The 19,789-nt window shown below is 39.7% G+C and overlaps 1 protein-coding gene and 1 pseudogene across 3 annotated transcripts in view; both read right to left on the minus strand.

The window, feature by feature from the left end:
- Window positions 1-2,413: 2,413 nt before the first annotated feature.
- The window catches only part of FMR1NB (FMR1 neighbor), a 63,875-nt gene continuing 46,499 nt past the window's right edge, over window positions 2,414-19,789 (minus strand). For both annotated transcript variants that reach the window (XM_086389864.1, XM_086389863.1), the window contains exons 4-6: window positions 18,118-18,214; window positions 4,238-4,386; window positions 2,414-2,568 (exon numbers count right to left, since the gene is read on the minus strand). In XM_086389864.1, coding sequence (XP_086245990.1) covers window positions 2,552-2,568; window positions 4,238-4,386; window positions 18,118-18,214 — 263 coding nt within the window. In that variant the 3' untranslated portion in view covers window positions 2,414-2,551. The remainder of the gene's footprint in view (window positions 2,569-4,237; window positions 4,387-18,117; window positions 18,215-19,789) is intronic.
- LOC147341216 (proteasome subunit beta type-6 pseudogene) lies at window positions 8,634-9,462 on the minus strand (annotated as a pseudogene). Its single transcript, XR_015159864.1, has one exon. The product of XR_015159864.1 is annotated as a proteasome subunit beta type-6 pseudogene (transcript).

The raw sequence follows: 19,789 nt of genomic DNA on the forward strand, positions 1-19,789 counted from the left end.
CAATGTTCACTGCAGCACTATTTACAACAGCTAGGACGTGGAGGCAACCTAGATGTCCATTGGCAGATGAACAGATAAGGAAGTTGTAGTACATATACACAATGGAATATTACTCAGCTATAAATAGAACACATTTGAGTCAGTTCTAATGAGGCGGATGAACTTAGAGCCTATTATACAGAGTGCAGTCAGTCAGAAAGAGAAAGACAAATACTGTATACATGTGTGCTAAGTCACTTCAGTCGTGTCCGACTCTGTGATCCCATGGACTGTAGCTCACCAAGATCTTCTGTCCATGGAATTTTCGAGACATGAATATTAGAGTAGGTTGCTATTTTCTTCTTCACAAATACTGTGTATCAACACACACACACATACACACACATATATATATATGGAATTTAGTAAGGTAGTAATGATGATCCTACATGCAGGGCAGCAAAGGAGACACAGATATAAAGAAGAGACTTTTGGACTCAGTGGGAAAAGGCGAGGGTGGGATAAATTTGAGAGTATAGCATTGAAACATATACATTACCATATATAAAACAGATGACCAGTGCCAGTTCAATGCATGAAGCAGGGCACCCAAAGCCGGTGCTCTGAGACAAGCCAGAGGGATAGGGTGGGGAGGAAAGTGGGAGAGGGGTTCAGGATGGGGGGGACACAAGTATACCTATGGCCGATTTATGTTGAAGTATGGCAAAAACTGTCACAATATTGTAATGTAATTATCCTCCAATTAAAATAACTAATTTTTTAAAAATGCTTGGGATGCTTGCAGTGTTCCTCTGGATTCTATTCCAGTCCCCTTTTCCCCCCTTATTCCTTCTATTTAGAATCAATCATTCATTGTGATTTCAATTATCATCTATATATTGATGACTCTCAACTTTTATATGCAGCCAGATCTTTCTCCTGCGCTCCAGAACCTAGTCATATCTACTTGGATGGCCCACAGACACACCCGTGGCTGATTCATGTCAATGTATGGCAAAAACCACCACAATATTGTAAATTAGCCTCCAATTAAAATAAATAAATGTTTAAATAAGAGCTCATTCAAAATGACCCATCTTCCCCTGCCAAACCTGCCCTTCTCATTGGTCCAGCTCAGCACCACTATCTTTCCAGTTGGCCCATCATTGAGAAACCTGAAATTCATACTCTCCTTTCAGCATGCTAACTCTTGCCGCACATACATTAATCACCAAGTCCTATTGATGCTACACACTTAACAGCTCTCAAATCTACCTCTATCCACAAGTGCCACCACCCCAGCCCAGGACACACTTTCTCATCCACATTAATACAACAGCCTCATAACTGGTTCCCTTGACCCCAATATTGTTCACTCCCAATTATCCACACAATAGTCAGACTGACTTCTAAGGATTAGATCTAACCATACCATTCTTTTGCTTGAAATCCATCATTGTTTCCTTCTGTCCACAGGATAAAACCCAACCCTTTAATGTGGGTTATAAGTTCTTCTGATTTAATATCTAAGTCAAAGTTGCTGCCACCCTAAACTGTTTGCAGTGCTTCAAATTGTCCATGAAATTTGGCCTTCATATCTGAAACATTCCTGCCACTACAGTGACTGCATGGCAAACCCTGTTCAGCCCTCTTATCTTTCATTTTATATCTCTTTCTAAAGTCTGGGCTAGTTCCCCTGCCATCTACTCCCATAGAACTTGGTACTCCTGTTACCACAGCCCTGTCATTACTTTATGTGGCTTCCTCCCCAGCTGGATGGTGAGCTCCACGAAGGAAAGGTTAAGTCTATCTTGCTCATGACTATGTCCCAAGTACATACCCTAGCAGGGCCTAAAGCAATGTTTGTTGAATGAATGAGCAACAAGCCCAGGTAAACTTGAGCCCTAGACATTTCAAAGAGGAAAGTAAATCATAAAAAAGCATCAGTTTCTTAAAAAGTCAATTTTACATATGTCACAGGATGTAACTGTTTCTTTAAAAAGTAAAAAAAAAAATATATAGTAACAGTGTTCAGCTCTGGGTGGTGGATTATGGTTGATTTTTCCTTCTTTCTTCTACATAACCTTTTTACCAAGTTCTCTGTAATGAGTGTGTCTTACTTTCAGGGTGGAAAAAATGTTATAAATTATAAATTACAAAGAACACTAATATAAAATACTTTTACCTCTTTTCCTCAAAACAAAGTGTCATATAGAGTGAAATTTGATCACTTTTTTTTTTCATCACTTTGCTTGAAGGTGAATAACAGCATGATATCTCTGCCTTATTTAACACCAACAGAAGTATATATGTTGATAACATAACCCAAGTTGCAAAAATCCATCACTGTCCAGGACCTGAAATGCAAGCAGTACTTTTCATATGTTTTTTTTAATTCTATAGAAGCTACTTTTAATAAGAATTTGGATTATGGTTTGATGCACAAAACTAAACTACAACTTTATTTTATATTTGAAAATAAGCACAACAGAAGTTTTTATCCTTCTAAAACGTTCCAGCAGATTTAGATGACTGGGACAGTCTCCTCTTCTCTGAAAGGTACGCGTTCTTCTCACTGGGAAAATAATGCTACAGGAGAAAAAGTAAAGCAGAGTTAAAACAACTTCAGAACTAGTATACGTACATCATACTTTGTTATACAAGGAACTGACTGCAACAAAGTTCTCAAACTATATACTGAATGCTACAATTAGTTTATTTTCAGTTTGCCAATGTATCATCTTATTACAGTGAGGCATACAGACAAAATATTGATATACTACTACAAATATCATTACAATGACAATTTCTGAATAACAAAGGTAAATCTCATGCCCTGAAGAACTGCCCATAGAAATCAAGTTTTGTTAGTCTACTTATAATTTCATATGTATGTGCATATATATATGCATGTGTGTACTGCATTAAAGTTATACATGGTAATATATAGGTATGTGTAATAATATACATGTATTACTATTATCATATATACTTATGTATTACCTTATATAAATAATATATCAATTACATACACATATATAATACCTTGTATAAGGATTTTATTTTGTTTTTTCTGATATAAGTCACTTTTCTTATTCATATAGTCCAAATCTCTATTTTGCAGTTTAATCAACTGAGCAAAGGTTAAGGGACTTACCCAAGCTCCCATTGTAAATAACAGGAAAACTAGGACTAAAGCCCGAATCTCCTGACACTCAGTTTAATGGTCTAGTATTCCACTCTTGCCCTTACCCATAAGTGAGGCTAGAAATTAACACCTTACATTTGAGTAATGCGCTGCAATTTTCAAAGCATTTTCACATATGTTATATTGCTGCAGCTACACACACACACACATACACACACAGTATCTCAGCTAATCAAGGACCTGAAAGGTTACTTGCCATTGGAAACACTAGTTAATGTCCTGAGTCTCCTGACTCGCAATCCAGTCCTCTACTCCTTGAAGGACACTCCTTTTCCCACAAATCATTTTATTCTCACTTGGTCCCTCACAATTAATTTGGGATGAGGGAATCCAGGCCAAGGCTCAGGGATCTGTAAGCCTACACAAGTGAAGTGAGGCCCAGGGAGTCCCTGGTGTTTCATTCTGAGATCCCCTCTCTGAACCTTTTCTAATACTACATTGTGTACCTTTGGGGAGCAGGAAGCTGAAACTAGGATTAGCTAGGATCTAGGACTGGAAGAGTTGACTCACTGGAAAAGACTCTGATGCTGGGAGGGATTGGGGGCAGGAGGAGAAGGGGACGACAGAGGATGAGATGGCTGGATGACATCACTGACTCGATGGACATGAGTCTCGGTGAACTCCAGGAGTTGGTGATGGACAGGGAGGCCTGGCGTGCTGTGATTCATGGGGTCGCAAAGAGTCGGACACAACTGAGCGACTGATCTGACGACTGGATATGTCATGTAGTCAACACAACATGGAGGACCATGGCACTATTATACTTAGCAAGGGTGTCTATTATGGAGCTTCAGAATTAGGGCAGGCAGATTCTATTTCTTTGTTTCCCTGAAGGGCTGAACTACATATACCAAATAGTATGGTACCCAAACAACCTAGCACATTTCTTGTCCACCTTCTTTCCATCCAAATGGTAATAATGATATTATTTCAGAAGCTGATACTCCTGTGGTCCAAACATTTGCAGGACAAAAAAATAAGCATCAACTGAACCAAGATGAGGATAACAATCAAATATCAAATACTTCAACTTTAAATCCTTGTCATTACCTGTAGTCTCCTGGTCCTTTTCATCACCATATCCTTCCTCATCCACTGCTGTTTCCAACATTTCAGTATCCCTCTTTGGTTTCTTTCTGTGTTTCTTCAAACGCTTTAAAGTTCTGTTGAATCTTCTTCGTAAAAGACCAGCCCATCTGCTGTAATATTAAAAGTTCAAAGTGAAACTTTATTTCTCAAGACTGATAAAATAATAAATAAAGGAAAAGGTTATTTGGTAACATAACCCTTTACTGTGAGGAGACATCCCACATCCAAGGGCAGAGAAGCCACAGTAAGACAGAAGGAGGGGCAAAATTGGGACCCAGAGACCCCAAAGAGACTGAGACAGAAATGTGTTGAGTGTCTACTGAGGAGGTACGGGTCAGCAGTGGACTGCTGCAGCAACAGGGGCTCTGGGTGCAGTAGACCTGGGTATGGCATAAGCACTCTAGGAAGAAGTCGCCATTAACCCAATCATAGAGCCGCCAGAACTTACACAGGACTGGGGAAACAGACTCTTGGAGGGCACAAATAGAACCTTGTATGCACCAGGACCTAGGAGCAAGGAGCAGTGACCCCACAAGAGACTGACCCAGACTTGCCTGTGAGTGTCCAGGACTCTCTGGCAGAGGTGTGGGTGGGCGGTGGCCTGCTGCAGTGGTAGGGGCACTGAGTGTAGCAGTGTCTGAATGGGACCTTTAGAAGGAGGTCGCCATTAACTTCATTACCTCCACCATAGTTTGGCCTCAGGTCAAATAATAGGGAGGGAACATAACACTACTCATCAATAGAAAATTGGATTAAAGATTTATTGAACATGGCCCTGCCCATCAGAACAAGATCCAATTTTCCCCTCAGTTAGTCTCTCCCATCATGAAGCTTCCAGAAGCCTCTTATCCTTCTCCATTAGAGGGAAGACAGAATGAAAACCACAATCACAGAAAACTAACAAATCTAAGCACATGGACCACAGCCTTGTCTAACTCAGTGAAACTATGAGCATTGCTGTGTAGGGCCACCCAAGACAGACAGGTCATGGTGGGGATTTCTGACAAAATGCAGTCCACTGGAGAAGGGAAAGGCAAACCACTTCAGTAATTTTGCCTTAAGAACCCCATGAACAGTATGAAAAGGCAAAAAGATAGGACACTGAAAGATGAACTCCCCAGGTCGGTAGGTGCCTAATATGCTACTGGAGATCAGTGGAGAAATAATCCCAGAAACAATGAAGAGATAGAGCCAAAGCAAAAACAACACCCAGTTGTGAATATGACTGGTGATAGAAGCAAGGTCTGATGCTGTAAAGAGCAATACTGCATAGGAACCTGGAATATTAGGTCCATGGATCAAGGCAAATTGGAACTGGTCAAACAGGAAATGGCAAGAATGAACGTTGACATTTTAGGAATCGGCAAACTAAAATGGACTGGAATGGGAGAATTTGACTCAGATGACCATTGTATCTACTACTGGCCAAGAGTGAACGTTGACATTTTAGGAATCGGTGAACTAAAATGGACTGGAATGGGAGAATTTGACTCAGATGACCATTATATCTACTACTGTGGGCAAGAATCCCTTAGGAGAAATGGAGTAGCCATCATAGTCAACAGAAGAGTCCAAAATGCAGTACTCGGATGCAATCTCAAAAATGACAGAATGATCTCTGTTCGTTTCCAAGGCAAACCATTAAGTATCACAGTAATCCAAGTCTATGACCCGACCAGTAATGCTGAAGAAGCTAAACGATTCTATGAAGACCTACAAGACCTTTTAGAATCAACACCCCAAAATGATGTCATTTTCATTATAAGGGACTGGAATGCAAACGTAGGAAGTTAAGAGACACCTGGAGTAACAGGCAAATTTGGCCTTGGAGTACAGAATGAAGCAGGGCTAAGGCTGATAAGAGTTTGGCCAAGAGAACACACTGGTCATAGCAAATACCCTCTTCCAAAACCACAAGAGAAAACTTTACATGTGGACATCACCAGATGGTCAACACCAAAATGAGATTGATTATATTCTTTGTAGACAAAGATGGAGAAGCTCTATACAGTCCACAAAAACAAGACCAGGAGCTGACTGTGGCTTAGATCGTGAACTTGTTATTGCCAAATTCAGACTTAAACTGAATAAAGTCGGGAAAATCACTAGACCATTAAGCTATGACCTAAATAAATCCCTTACGATTATACAGTGTAAGTGGGAAATAATACTTAAGGGACTAGATCTGACAGACAGAGTGCCTGATGAACTATGGACGGAGGTTCGTGACACTGTATAGGAGACAGGGATCAAGCCCATCCACAAGAAAAAAAAATGCGAAAAAGCAAAATGGCTCTTTGAGGAGGCCTTACAAATCACTGTAAAAAGAAGAGAAGGGAAAAACAAAGGAGAAAAGGAAATATATACCCATTTGAATGCAGAGTTCCAAAGAAGAGCAAGGAGATATAAGAAAGCCTTCCACAGCAATCTGTGTAAAGAAATAGAGGAAAACAATAGAATGGGAAAGACTAGAGATCTCTTCAAGGAAATCAGAGATACCAAGGGAACATTTCATACAAAGATGGGCTCGATAAAGGACAGAAATGGTATGGACCTAACAGAAGCAGAACATATTAAGAAGAGGTGGCAAGAATACACAGAAGAACTGTACAAAAAAGATCTTCACAAATCAGATAATCATGATGGTGTGATCACTCACCTAGAGCCAGACATCCTGGAATGTGAAGTCAAGTGGGCCTTAGGAAGCATAACTATGAACAAAGCTAGTGGAGGTGATGGAATTCCAGTTGAGCTATTTCAAATCCTAAAAGATGTTGCTGTGAAAGTGCTGCACCCAATATGCCAGCACATTTGAAAAACTCAGCAGTGACCACAGGACTGGAAAAGGTCAGTTTTCATTCCAATCCCAAAGAAAGGCAATGTCAAAGAATGCTCAAACTACTGCACAATTGCACTCATCTCACATGCTAGTAAAGTAATGGTCAAAATTCTCCAAGCCAGGCTTCAACAACATGTGAACTGTCAACTTCCAGATGTTCAAGCTGGATTTAAAAAAGGCGGAGGAACCAGAGATCAAACTGCCAACATCCGTTGGATCACTGAAAAAGCAAGAGAATTCCAGAAAAACATTTACTTCTGCTTTATTGACTATGCCAAACTCTTTGACTGTGTGGATCACGATAAACTGTGGAAAATTCTGAAAAGAGATGGGACTACGAGCCACCTGCCCTGCCTCTTGAGAAATCTGTATGTAGAACTGAACATGAAATAGCAGACTGGTTCCAAATCGGGAAAGGAGTACATCAAGGCTGTATATTGTCACCCTGCTTATTTAACTTATATGCCAGAGTAAATCATGAGAAACGCTAGGCTGGATGAAGCACAAGCTGGAATCAAGATTGCCGAGAGAAATATCAATAACATCAGATACACAGATGACACCACTCATATGGCAGAAAGTGAAGAAGAACTAAAGAGCCTCTTGATGAAAGAGAAAAAGGAGAGTGAAAAAGTTGGCTTAAAGCTCAAAATTCAGAAAACTAAGATCGTGGCATCTGGTCCCATCACTTCATAGCAAATAGATGGGGAAACAGTGGAGACAGTGACAGACTTTATTTTGGGGGGCTCCCAAATCACTGCAGATGGTGACTGCAACCATGAAAATAAAAGACGCTTGCTCCTTGGAAGAAAAGTTATGACCAATCTAGACAGCATATTAAAGAGCTGAGACATTACTTTGCCAACAAAGGTCTGTCTAGTTATGGTTTTTCCAGTAGTCATGTATGGATGTGAGAGTTGGATTATATAGAAAGCTGAAGAATTGATGTTTTTGAACTGTGGTGTTGGAGAAGACTCTTGAGAGTCCCTTGGACAGCAAGGAGATCCAACAAGTCCATCCTAAAGGAAATGAGTCCTGAGTGTTCATTGGAAGGACTGATGTTGAAGCTGAAACTCCAATACTTTGGCCACCTGATGCTAAGAACTGACTCATTTGAAAAGACCCTGATGCTGGGAAGGTTTGAAGGTGGGAAGAGAAGGGGACGACAAAGGATGAGATGGTGGGATGGCATCACCGACTCAATGGACATGAGTTTGAGTAAACTCTGGGAGTTGGTGCTGGACAGAGAGGCCTGGCGTGCTGCAATCCATGGGGTCACAAAGAGTCGGACATGACTGAGTGACTGACCTGAACCGCACCTTTTTTATGGAGTGTGACTTTCTATCTTGGATACTTTTATATATTTTTATTAGACTATGTGCCCCTTGAAAGCACACACCATGATCTGATTCACCTTTTTGCCCTTCATAACACCCAACAGAAGGCCTGGAATCAGTATCATCTTGAATGAATTTTAAGTTCTTTTTTTTCTCACTGACAGAATGAATTTTAAGTTCCTTTTTTTTTCTCACTGACAAACTGTTTATTGAATTTTGAAGCAGTATGGGGTGTCTCTTATTGTATCTTAGAATCTCAGGATTCAGAGAGGTGGTAAAGTGGCATTGGTGAATTTGGGACTCTGGTCTCGAAGAAGTACCTGCCACTCTACCCCTGATTCCTCAATGGCTGCCAGGTGGATAACCCCTCCACTGGAACCATCCTGCTCCATGTCCAAAGTGAAAGCACTGGCAGTGAACTGCAGGCATTCTTCCTTGGTCATGCCTTCCCAGTAGGTAGCATTGACGCAGCCAAAGAAATAGGAGCTCCTGGAGCCCCCAGTGGCAAAGGACTGTTGTACTATCATACTCCCCATAGGCACTGAGTACACCTGCCCCCCTTCTTGGGGGTTCCAGCCAGCAGTGATGATTTCTGCCATCAGGTCTTCTTGGTATCAGTAACACATTTCCTTAAAGAGGCTGGCTGCCGTGTATACCAGCAGAGGCTCATTCAGCTCAATGCTGTGGAAACCAAGCTGATAAGTGACTCCATCAGCTACTGCCTGTGTATATCAGCTGCTGAGCCTGAGTGGCAGCAGAAAATACAGTCATGAATAGGGGTCAGAAAACACAGTCACAAATAGGGGTCAGCTTGTCAGTCACTCGATTGGTGATGTACAACCCAGTGGTTGATCTGGAGTCGGTTCCTAGAACCACGCCCTCAGCAAATTGCATGGCCATGACAGTGGTCCCTGTGGAAACTTCCCTGTTTTCCCAGTCAGAGGCAATGGCCTCAGGCCCCCAGGATGGTGCCGGCCCGGCTCCCCAGCAGCCACTAAGGTGGTCACCATCTTCCTCTTCCAGTATTGCCCAAATTTTAAGTTATTGAATGATATAATGAGATGAAATAATGCTGTTTTAGGGAGATAAGCCTGGCTGGATGTAACAGGGTGAATTAGAAGGAGAGTAGATGAGGAATTCATGTATATGTCCAAATTAGCTTGGCAAGCATCCTTACTCACTCCCTCCATGTGAAAGGCACAGTCATACTTTTCTATTGAAGTACCAGGAAAGTTCTCCAGGACCTAACTCTTAGCCATCTTCTAAACTCCACTTGCAGCCTCATTCCAGTTATTGTCTCTCTTGTATAAATTCTTTGGATTGGATGCATCATCTCAATGTTCTCCTCAGTTTCCAATTCTGCATTTGCATTTGAATGCCAGCTAGCCTCCTGTTACAGACTGAATGTTTGTGTCCCTAAAATTCATGTTGAAGCCCTAGCTGCCAGTATGGTTGGATTTGAAGACAGTACCTCTAGGGAATACTTAAGGCTCAATCAGGTCATAAAGGTGGGGTGCTGATCAGTAAAATTAATTTCAGTATACAAATAATAAATTTTTGTTTTACTAAAAATCAGAATGCCTGCTCATCTTACTCTCACACACATCATAGAAAGGCCATGTGAGCACACAAAGAGAAGGTGGCCATCTGCAAGCCAGGAGAGCCCTCACCAGAAACCAAATCAGCTGGCATCTTGATCACTGACTTCTAGCCTACAGAACCATGAGAAAATAAATGCCTATTGTTTAAGCCAACTGTGGTATTTTGCTACAGCAGCACTGGAAGACTAATACATTTTGCCCTTCTTTTGCACCTCAGGAAACCACTTGCTTATTAGGACAGCAGGTGACAAGAGGACTACACCTGGTCTAAGCTGTGACTATAAAATATGAGAAGAGGTGAATCCCCAATTCACCCCAAAGGAAACCAAAAAAAAAAAAAAAATGACAGGGAGTCTGAAAGAATAGAATTACATATTAAAGATAAAGGAAAGTAAATAGTCACAGATGATTCCAAGGATTCTAGCATGAGAGACTAAAGAAATCACTGAGAGAAATGAACAGGTGTCAAGGGGGGATGATTTGGGAGAAAAAGAAGTCTAGTTTTGCACACATTGCATTAAATGCAGTTAAAAATACAAAATAGGTAGAGGTGATTTCAGGATGTATGAGTCATTTATCCAGAGAAACCCAGAACACTATGTTCAGAAAGGACTTCAGAAATTAACTCAATTTTCTACTCTAATATTATGAGAAAATCAACATCAAAAGAAGTTAAGCTCACTATAAAACTGGTAGTAAAGGCAGAACTAGAACAAAGATCTTTTAAAATACTCTTTCTGCTACATACTTGTAATATTTTCTGATAGATGAGAATAAGGCTTTGGGAGACAACCACAGTTGGGAGAACAAAGAAAACCAAACTGAGGTGGATAAGAATGGGAAGGGGAACAATGAAATCCAAGGAAGGAAACTTTCAAAAAGGGAGCAGTCAACAGTGTACTTATGTGATAAAAATGTCAAGTCAGATGGAAATTCAGAAAAGGTCACTGAATTTTGCAATGAGGTTATTAGTTACTTGGCAACAAATTCTTCCTTTTAATAGTACCTAATATCCCAGAATTTTCTAAAATGCTGCCCTTGGAGTCCTTGCAATAGGAACACCTTGGACATATAATCCACATATAATGAGGTTCTCTTATTATTTCAGTAACTAAATTACCTTGAATGGGGTCCAATAAGAACTGGTGTTATGTGAATTTCAAGTCTATAGTGACTCATGTTCAAGAAGGGTTCCAGTTGCTCACATTCTCATCTGATCGTATTTTATCAAAGTTCTTAGAGCCCAGCAATACTTTTATAGACTCTATTTTCTTTCTTTGAATTCATATGTCTATAATCCTAGGAACTTCAAACCTTTCAGCAGTTGGCTAATTACTGCATAAACCTTTTCAAAATAACATTACTAATTATATTGTACAGTATAATGAGACAAACAAACATGGGGTTTTGAAAATGTAAATGCTCATTTTTAAAATTCAATGGGTCATGATTTTTAGGCAATTTTTGGCATATTTATTCCCAATTCTTTACCTCCCATTCTATGAAAGTAAGTGGTAATAAGACTGTCTACATAATGAAAACCACATTATAATACAGAGAATCACTCAGCAGGATTTGTCTAAATGTAGAAATTTTCAGTAGCAGCCATCTGGCAAGCAGCAACATTGAAAGAGTATGGGGGATGTGCTATTTACATCATCTGTGTATCAGATGATCTAGAATCTTAAAAAACACAGTTTTATTAGTTGAAAGAAACATAGTCTTGTCATTTTCACACTGAGTTCTGAATTTTCTTAATTTGAGGTTACAAATTCAATCTGATAGGAAGAAAAAGAACATGAAAATACATTTCATCTGATTTGAACAGGCACTGCATTACAGTGTTTGAATCTTTCCCCTTGCCAAAGCTATGTATACACTCAAGTATCATATCCCTATATAATACACAGATGTTTAACTGGCATATAAATACAGATTAAACTTTATATAAAAACAGGTAAATATTAGAAGCTAAATTTGCACTTTAAACTACTGTTCTTGGCACTCTACAACTGTAACAGGAATAATTCAGCCACTCTCCTCTCTCACTCTAGAGCCCCCACCTGCTTTCTTTTGTCCCAATCCACCTGATATTTTTGCTTTTAATCTCTATGTAAGTCTTAAGTCTACCAGTGACACTTAAACCTAATGAGGTTTCTGATCCCTATTAATGAGAATAAAAAAAATAGATTTTACATAACCTTGAGGACATAATGAATTTCAAAATGCATCTTATATATGTTAATAAGGATATCAATAGCAAATTCTTAGAAAGCTTTTCACTAATATTCTCTGCTCCCTATTGTATATGTGAACCAGTTCAAACTAGCTTCTCTGTTTACATTTGAACTCAAGTAGAAGTAAACTACACACACAAAATAAGTAAACTACAGATTCAGTTATAGATTATTAAAGGGACAAAGTTCAGCCACTCTTGCTAAGAAATGACAGGCATTTAAGGGGTCTATATTATTAAGGAGACTACATCTCAATGTAATGAATTCTGTGGGAGAGCCCCCTTCCCACCTAACCCAAATGTTCTCCCTTCAGAAATTTAGCTCAAATATCATCTCCATCATGGAGCCCACCTGCTCTCTACCATTCAACCTGATTCCCAATGCCTCAGAACTTTTACAAGTCACTGTCACCACTAATTTTAATCCTTAATTATATTCCACCTTATATTGTTCTTAGTATGTCATGCTTGGGATTTATTTTAAGGTATATTTAAGTTCCTCAAAATGAAAATCCATCTCTTAAGACATTTCTGTATCCTAATATCTAGCATAAGTAGTGACTGAATATGGTCAATTGCAGAAAGCCTGAATTAGGCATTAAAAATGAAATGCATTTGTCTTTGCAAAGTGACTATCTTCTTTACATAAGCTGCTTTCATTTCTCCCCTCTCCTCATATTATTTCTCATTTTTCATCCCTCCAACTCTTGCAGGTTGTTAGCTCCTTAGGTTGGGGCTTCCCTGGTGGCCCAGATGATAAAGAATCTGCTTGCAATGCAGGAGACCTAGGTTCAATCCCTCGGTTGGGAAGATACCCTGGAGGAGAGCATGGAAATCCACTCCAGTATTCTTGCCTGGAAAGTCTCCATGGACAGAAGAGCCTGGCCAGCTACAGTCCATGGGGTCATAAAGAGTTAAGACACGACTGAGCTACTAAGTACAACATAGCTCTCCTTAGGTTGCTGGTGGTTGTTTAGTTGCTAAGTCATGTCTGACTCTTTGAGACCCCATGGACTGTATCCTGCCAGGCTTCTCTGTCCATGGGATTCTCCAGGCAAGAATACTGGACTGGGTAGCCATTCCCTTTTCTGGGGGGAATCTTCTTTGAGATGGAAAACAGAAAGTGAGTTAATGGGATAGCTCTAAAAAGATACCTTGCCCCTCTAAAGGAGGATTTAGCAGACTTTGGCCTTCATTTAAACTCCTTGTTTGGTATCAAGGATAGGATCTTTAGTCTAACACAATGATTGCCCTTGACTATAAAATGAGCTTACCAGGAAAAGCTGCCAGTGCCCCATCCACCCTCAGCCATCCATCGTTCCTGAAACTTCAGCTAAGCAGCAAGCTGAAACTGACACCTGCTCTGAGGCTGCAACGAACAGCTCAGGACGACTGAAGGTACCTACTACTATTACACAAAATAGTAAAATAAGTAAGGAAATAAATAAATCATAGTAAACCAAAGTTTATGGTGTTCAATATATACATACTATTCACATTGTTTAAGTCTCTCAAGCAGTTTGTTTATTATGTAAAACGAAGAAAATATATTCCTATCAAGGGATAATCCCCTGGAATTCATTTTAGAGAAAAATCCAGTGTACTTTAACATCCCCATACCTTGGCAGAGGAACACTAGGAGGGACCATAACAGAGGTATTATAGAAGGCAGAATATATCAGACACTCTAAATTGCTTGGCAAAATGCTAGGTCTGATGCTGTAAGAGCAATATTGCATAGGAACCTGGAATGTTAGGTCCATGAATCAAGGCAAATTGGAACTGGTCAAACAGGAAATGGCAAGAGTAAACATTGACATCTTAGGGATCAGCGAACTACAATGGACTGGAATGGGTGAATTTAACTCAGATGACCATTATATATACTACCGTGGGCAAGAATACCTCAGGGAAAATGGAATAGTCATCACAGTCAACAAAAGAGTCCAAAACGCAGTACTTGGATGCAATCTCAAAAACGACAGAATGATCTCTGTTCATTTCCAAGGCAAACCACTCAATATCACGGTAATCCAAGTCTGTCTCCCGACCAGTAATGCTGAAGAAGCTGAATTTGAACGGTTCTATGAAGACCTACAAGACCTTTAGAACTAACACCCAAAAAAGATGTAATTTTCATTATAGGGGACTGGAATGCAAAAGTAGGAAGTCAAGAAACACCTGGAGTAACAGGCAAATTTGGCCTTGGAGAATAAAGCAGAATAAAGCAGGGCTAAGGCTTATAGAGTTTTGCCAAGAGAATGCACTGGTCATAGCAAACACCCTCTTCCAACAACACAAGAGAAGACTCTACACATGGACATCACCAGATGGTCAACAGCGAAATCAGATTGATTATGTTCTTTGCAGCCAAAGATGGAAAAGCTCTATACAGTCTGCAAAAACAAGACTGGGAGCTGACTGTGGCTTAGATCATGAACTCCTTATTGCCAAATTCAGACTTAAATTGAAGAAAGTCAAGAAAATCACTAGACCATTCAGGTATGACCTAAATTAATCCCTTACGATTATACAGTGGAAGTGGGAAATAATACTTAAGGGACTAGATCTGACAGAGTGCCTGATGAACTATGGACGTAGGTTTGTGACATTAGACAGGAGACAGGGATCAAGACCATCCACAAGAAAAAGAAATGCAAAAAAGCAAAATGGCTCACTGAGGAGGCCTTAAAAATCACTGTGAAAAGAAGAGAAGGGGAAAACAAAGGAGACAAGGAAAGATATACCCATTTGAATGCAGATTTCCAAAGAAGAGCAAGTAGAGATAAGAAAGCCATCCTCAGTGATCTGTGCAAAGAAATAGAGGAAAACAACAGAATGGGAAAGACTAGAGATCTCTTCAAGAAAATTAAGAGATACCAAGGGAACATTTCATGGAAAGATGGGATCAATAAAGGACAGAAATGGTATGGACCTAACAGAAGCAGAACATATTAAGAAGAGGTGGCAAGAATACACAGAAAAACTATACAAAAAAGATCTTCACAAATCAGATAATCATGATGGTGTGATCACTCACCTAGAGCCAGACATCCTGGAATGCAAAGTCAAGTGGGCCTTAGGAAGCATCATTATGAACAAAGCTAGTGGAGGTGATGGAATTCCAGTTGAGCTATTTCAAATCCTAAGAGATGTTGCTGTCAAAGTGCAGCACGCAATATGCCAGCAAATTTGGAAAACTCAGCAGTGGCCACAGGACTGGAAAAGGTCAGTCTGCATTCCAATCCCAAAGAAAGGCAATGCCAAAGAACGCTCAAACTACTGCACAACTGCACTCATCTCACACGCTAGTAAAGCAGTGCTCAAAATTCTCCAAGCCAGGCTTCAGCAATACATGAACCGTGAACTTCCAGATGTTCAAGCTGGTTTTAGAAAAGGCAGAGGAACCAGAGATCAAATTGCCAACATCTGCTGAATCATTGAAAAAGCAAGAGAGTTCCAGAAAAACATCTACTTCTGTTTCATTGACTATGCCAAAGCCTTTGACTGTGTGGATCACAATAAACTGTGGAAAATTCTGAAAGACATGGGAATATCAGACCACCTGACCTGCCTCCAGAGAAATCTGTATGTAGGTCAGGAAGCAACAGTTAGAACTGGACATGGAACAACAGACTGGTTCCAAATAGGAAACGGAGTACGTCAAGGCTGTATATTGTCACCCTGTTTATTTAACTTATATGCAGAGTACATCATGAGAAATGCTGGGCTGGATGAAGCACAAGCTGGAATCAAGATTGCCGGGAAAAATATAAATAACCTCAGATATGCAGATGACACCACCCTTATGGCAGAAAGTGAAGAAAAACTAAAGAGCCTCTTGATGAAAGAGAAAGAGGAGAGTGAAAATGTTGCCTTAAAGCTCAATATTCAGAGAACAAAGATCATGGCATCCGGTCCCATCACTTCATGGCAAATAGATGGGGAAACAGTGGAAACAGTGATAGACTATTTTTTGGGGATCCCAAATCACTGCAGATGGTCACTACAGCCATGAAAATAAAAGACTCTTACTCCTTGGAAGGCAAGTTATACCCAACCTAGACAGTATATTAAGGAGCAGAGACATCACTTTGCCAACAAAGCTATGTCTAGCAAGGCTATAGTTTTTCCAGTGGTCATGTATGGATATGAGAGTTGGACCATAAAGAAAGCTGAGCACCGAAGAACTGATGCTTTTGAACTGTGGTGTTGGAGAAGACTTTTGAGAGTCCCTTGGACTGCAAGGAGATCCAAGCAGTCCATCCTAAAGGAGATCAGTCCTGAGTGTTCATTGGAAGGACTGGTATTGAAGCTGAAGCTCCAATACTTTGGCCACCTGATGCGAAGAACTGACTCACTTGAAAAGACCCTTATGTTGGGACAGATTCAAGGCAGGAGAAGAGGGGGACAACAGAGGATGGGATGGTTGGATATCATCATCGACTCAACGGACATGAGTTTGAGTAAACTCTGGGAGTTGGTGATGGACAGGGAGGCCTGTTGTACTGTAGTCCATGGGTCTGCGAAGAGTCAGACACAACTGACTGACTGAACTGAACTGAACTGAACTGAATCCTAGCCACCTATTTCTAAGAAATAATATTTCAGTTTTATTCATGGGTTTTCTTTTACATGAACACAAGCTTTGAAGGGAAGATGTAAGGATCAAAAATTCTACTCCTATTCCCATTCAGCTGTGAAAAGAAACAAAAGAAATAAACCTAGGAATAGAGATAACTCACTCAGTATAAGAAACTAAGTAAAAACTGAGAAAAGAATTGACAGTCATGCAAACTGGAAAAGCTGAAAGAAAGGCTGTAATCCAACAGTGTCTTCAAATTCGTCTGAGAAAGTTATGAAAGCATGAGAACGTTTAAATCAATATAGAACTGCCTTCCAGGCTAGCCATCTCCATCCACCATATTCCTTTATTTGTTCAAGTACTCATTTATTCAACAAAAATATATTAAGCATCCACTGTATCTGAGGCACTTTGCTTTAAATTGAAAATACAATGAAGAAGATGACAGGTTCACCAGACTCAAGAAAAAGGTACAGAAAAGAAAAAAGACAGAATCTTTTTTTTTAAGACAGAATCTTTATGCAAAATAAGATAACATGTATAGTCTAAATCTTCCAGTGAAATCTAACTCAAATAAAAACATAAAAGATGCTTAATCTTCAACAGGCACTTTATCAGAAAATTTAATAGGTACTTGTTCTCAGGGTTGTGCTAGTGCCAACCCTGTACTTGCACAAACCTGACAGTGAGTGCCTCACTCACTCCATCTTAGTCCTGGCCCTGCTCTCTACCTCTACACACATTCTGTCTCAGTAGGCGAGAAGCTATTTAAAAAAAAAAAAAAACTTAACAAGCATCATGCCAACAGCCCAATGGGATTTTGATAAGAAATCTGATACAAATTGGTGTGAAGTCAGATCAAGGTTTTCAAACCCAATAGTAGATGACCATCTATTAGATGGAGAGTAGCGCTTCTGGGAATCCTTCTGATTTGCAGTTAACCACCTCTACTCCACATACCCTCAGCTCGCTGATTTATTTTTCCTTTCAGTTGGGATTTTGTTTTGTTTGATGAGGCAATGTACAAACTAGGACATGCAAGAGGATGTCTTAAATGGGTGGAAAAATAAAAATAGCATGCATGAAGAAATATTCTGGTAACTTAACTTTTTCCCAAGCTACCTTCTGTTAAGCAAAAGGGACCAAAACGTAATCCCTGTACTTTTGAAGCTATGAATGAATGTGTCTACACAGGAATGCTCAAGTATACGCAGCACTTGGCAAATAAAAGTTGTTTGCCTACCTCTTCCAGCAAAAAGAGCAGCAATACATGGGCAGACATCCCAGGAAGACCATGCTCATCGCACCAAACCCAAACATCCGGAACATCTGCGTAGGCTCTGGTGGTTTAATTATATCCTGTTACTTTTATGACTTAAGCAAGAGAAGCAAATCTGAGCTCTTTCATAAAGTCTTTATTAAAAAAAAACTATTAGTTAATAAAGTAAAATAAGGAGATATTCTTATACGGCAGGTAAATATCATTGGTACTCTCTATAAGCAGCAGGAGTTTATGAAATGTTCTAGAAATACAACTAAAGGTTCAGTTTGTGTGTTCTCTCCAATGGACATGATTTAGCAACTGAACAACAACCCCAAAGGAAGCCTTAACAAAACAATCCTGTTTTTGTTAATATACTAGATTATTACTATTCAGACTATATATATTTCTTCCTGTGACGTAAGCATGTTTTTTCCTTGGCCATATGTTATACATTCTAGAATACTCAGGGAGTGAATCAATCTATGAATAGCTAACTTGAGAAAGGAATGGTTTCTTAAATGTTTACTTCTAAGTATAAAACATTATATTAAATGAAAAATCAAGAATTTGCAGGTGATTAAGTATATTTTTTCTTATATTCATTGGGAAATGTATTCTAATATGACTGGGGGATTGTAAGTCACGGTTCAATTTTTCCCTCTACAAGAAACAAATGTTTCTTAACACATAATATAAAGACTACATAAATGAATGAATTATAACACCATATGACATTGTTAAAACTGTAATACTATATTCACGATCGAGTTTAGGTTTCCATCATTAATACTAGATGCTCAACAATTGAATGCGGAGAAGGCAATGGGAACCCACTCCAGTACTCTTGCCTGGAAAATCCCATGGGCGGAGGAGCCTGGTAGGCTGCAGTCCATGGGGTCACACAGAGTCGGACATGACTGAAGCAACTTAGCAGCAGCAACAACTGAATGGGGCCTATACTAACCTAAGACACTGTTTTGCATGCATCCTTTTAGTACCATTTGTTAGTGCTTAATCATATAAATCAAATATGTCCATAAAGGGACCAACTGGTAGGATGTCCCCACTATCCAAATGAAGGAGTAAAAGCAGATGGTCTGGTGCTCAAAACATTGTAAAGAAAAAAAATTCTTAAGAGAAGAACCTAATTCAAAAACAAAATAACAAAGAAAGAAACTGATAAACAGACTGAACAAGAAACATTCAATTTACTGTTACATACTGAGATGCTGAAGAAAAAGATAAATGAGAAGAATTCTACTCAGGAAGAGAAGGTGGGAAGAGAAACTAAGCTAAGAAATATATTTATATATATATAAGACTGGTATTATCTCCCAGGCACATTGATGGTTACATCTCGTAGAGCCTGGGATCTATGGGAGAAGATAGGGACTAAAACAAACTCAAACTGCAACAGTTAGGACTTCCCTGGTGGTCCAGTGATTAAGGGGCTTCCCCGCTGGATCAGCAGTAAAGAATCCACCTGTAAGGCAGGAGATGCAGGAGATGCGAGTTGGATCCTGGGTAGGGAAGATCCCTGGAGGAGGAAATGGATACCCACTCCAATATTCTTGCGGGGAAAATCCCATGGACAGAGGATCCTGGTGGGCTACAGTTCATAGGATCGCAAAAGGTCAGATACAACTGACTC

Source organism: Bos grunniens, chromosome X, assembly GCF_055505025.1.
Source record: "Bos grunniens cultivar Pamir isolate PY7600 chromosome X, Bosgru_T2T1.0, whole genome shotgun sequence".
Lineage (NCBI taxonomy): Eukaryota > Metazoa > Chordata > Mammalia > Artiodactyla > Bovidae > Bos > Bos grunniens.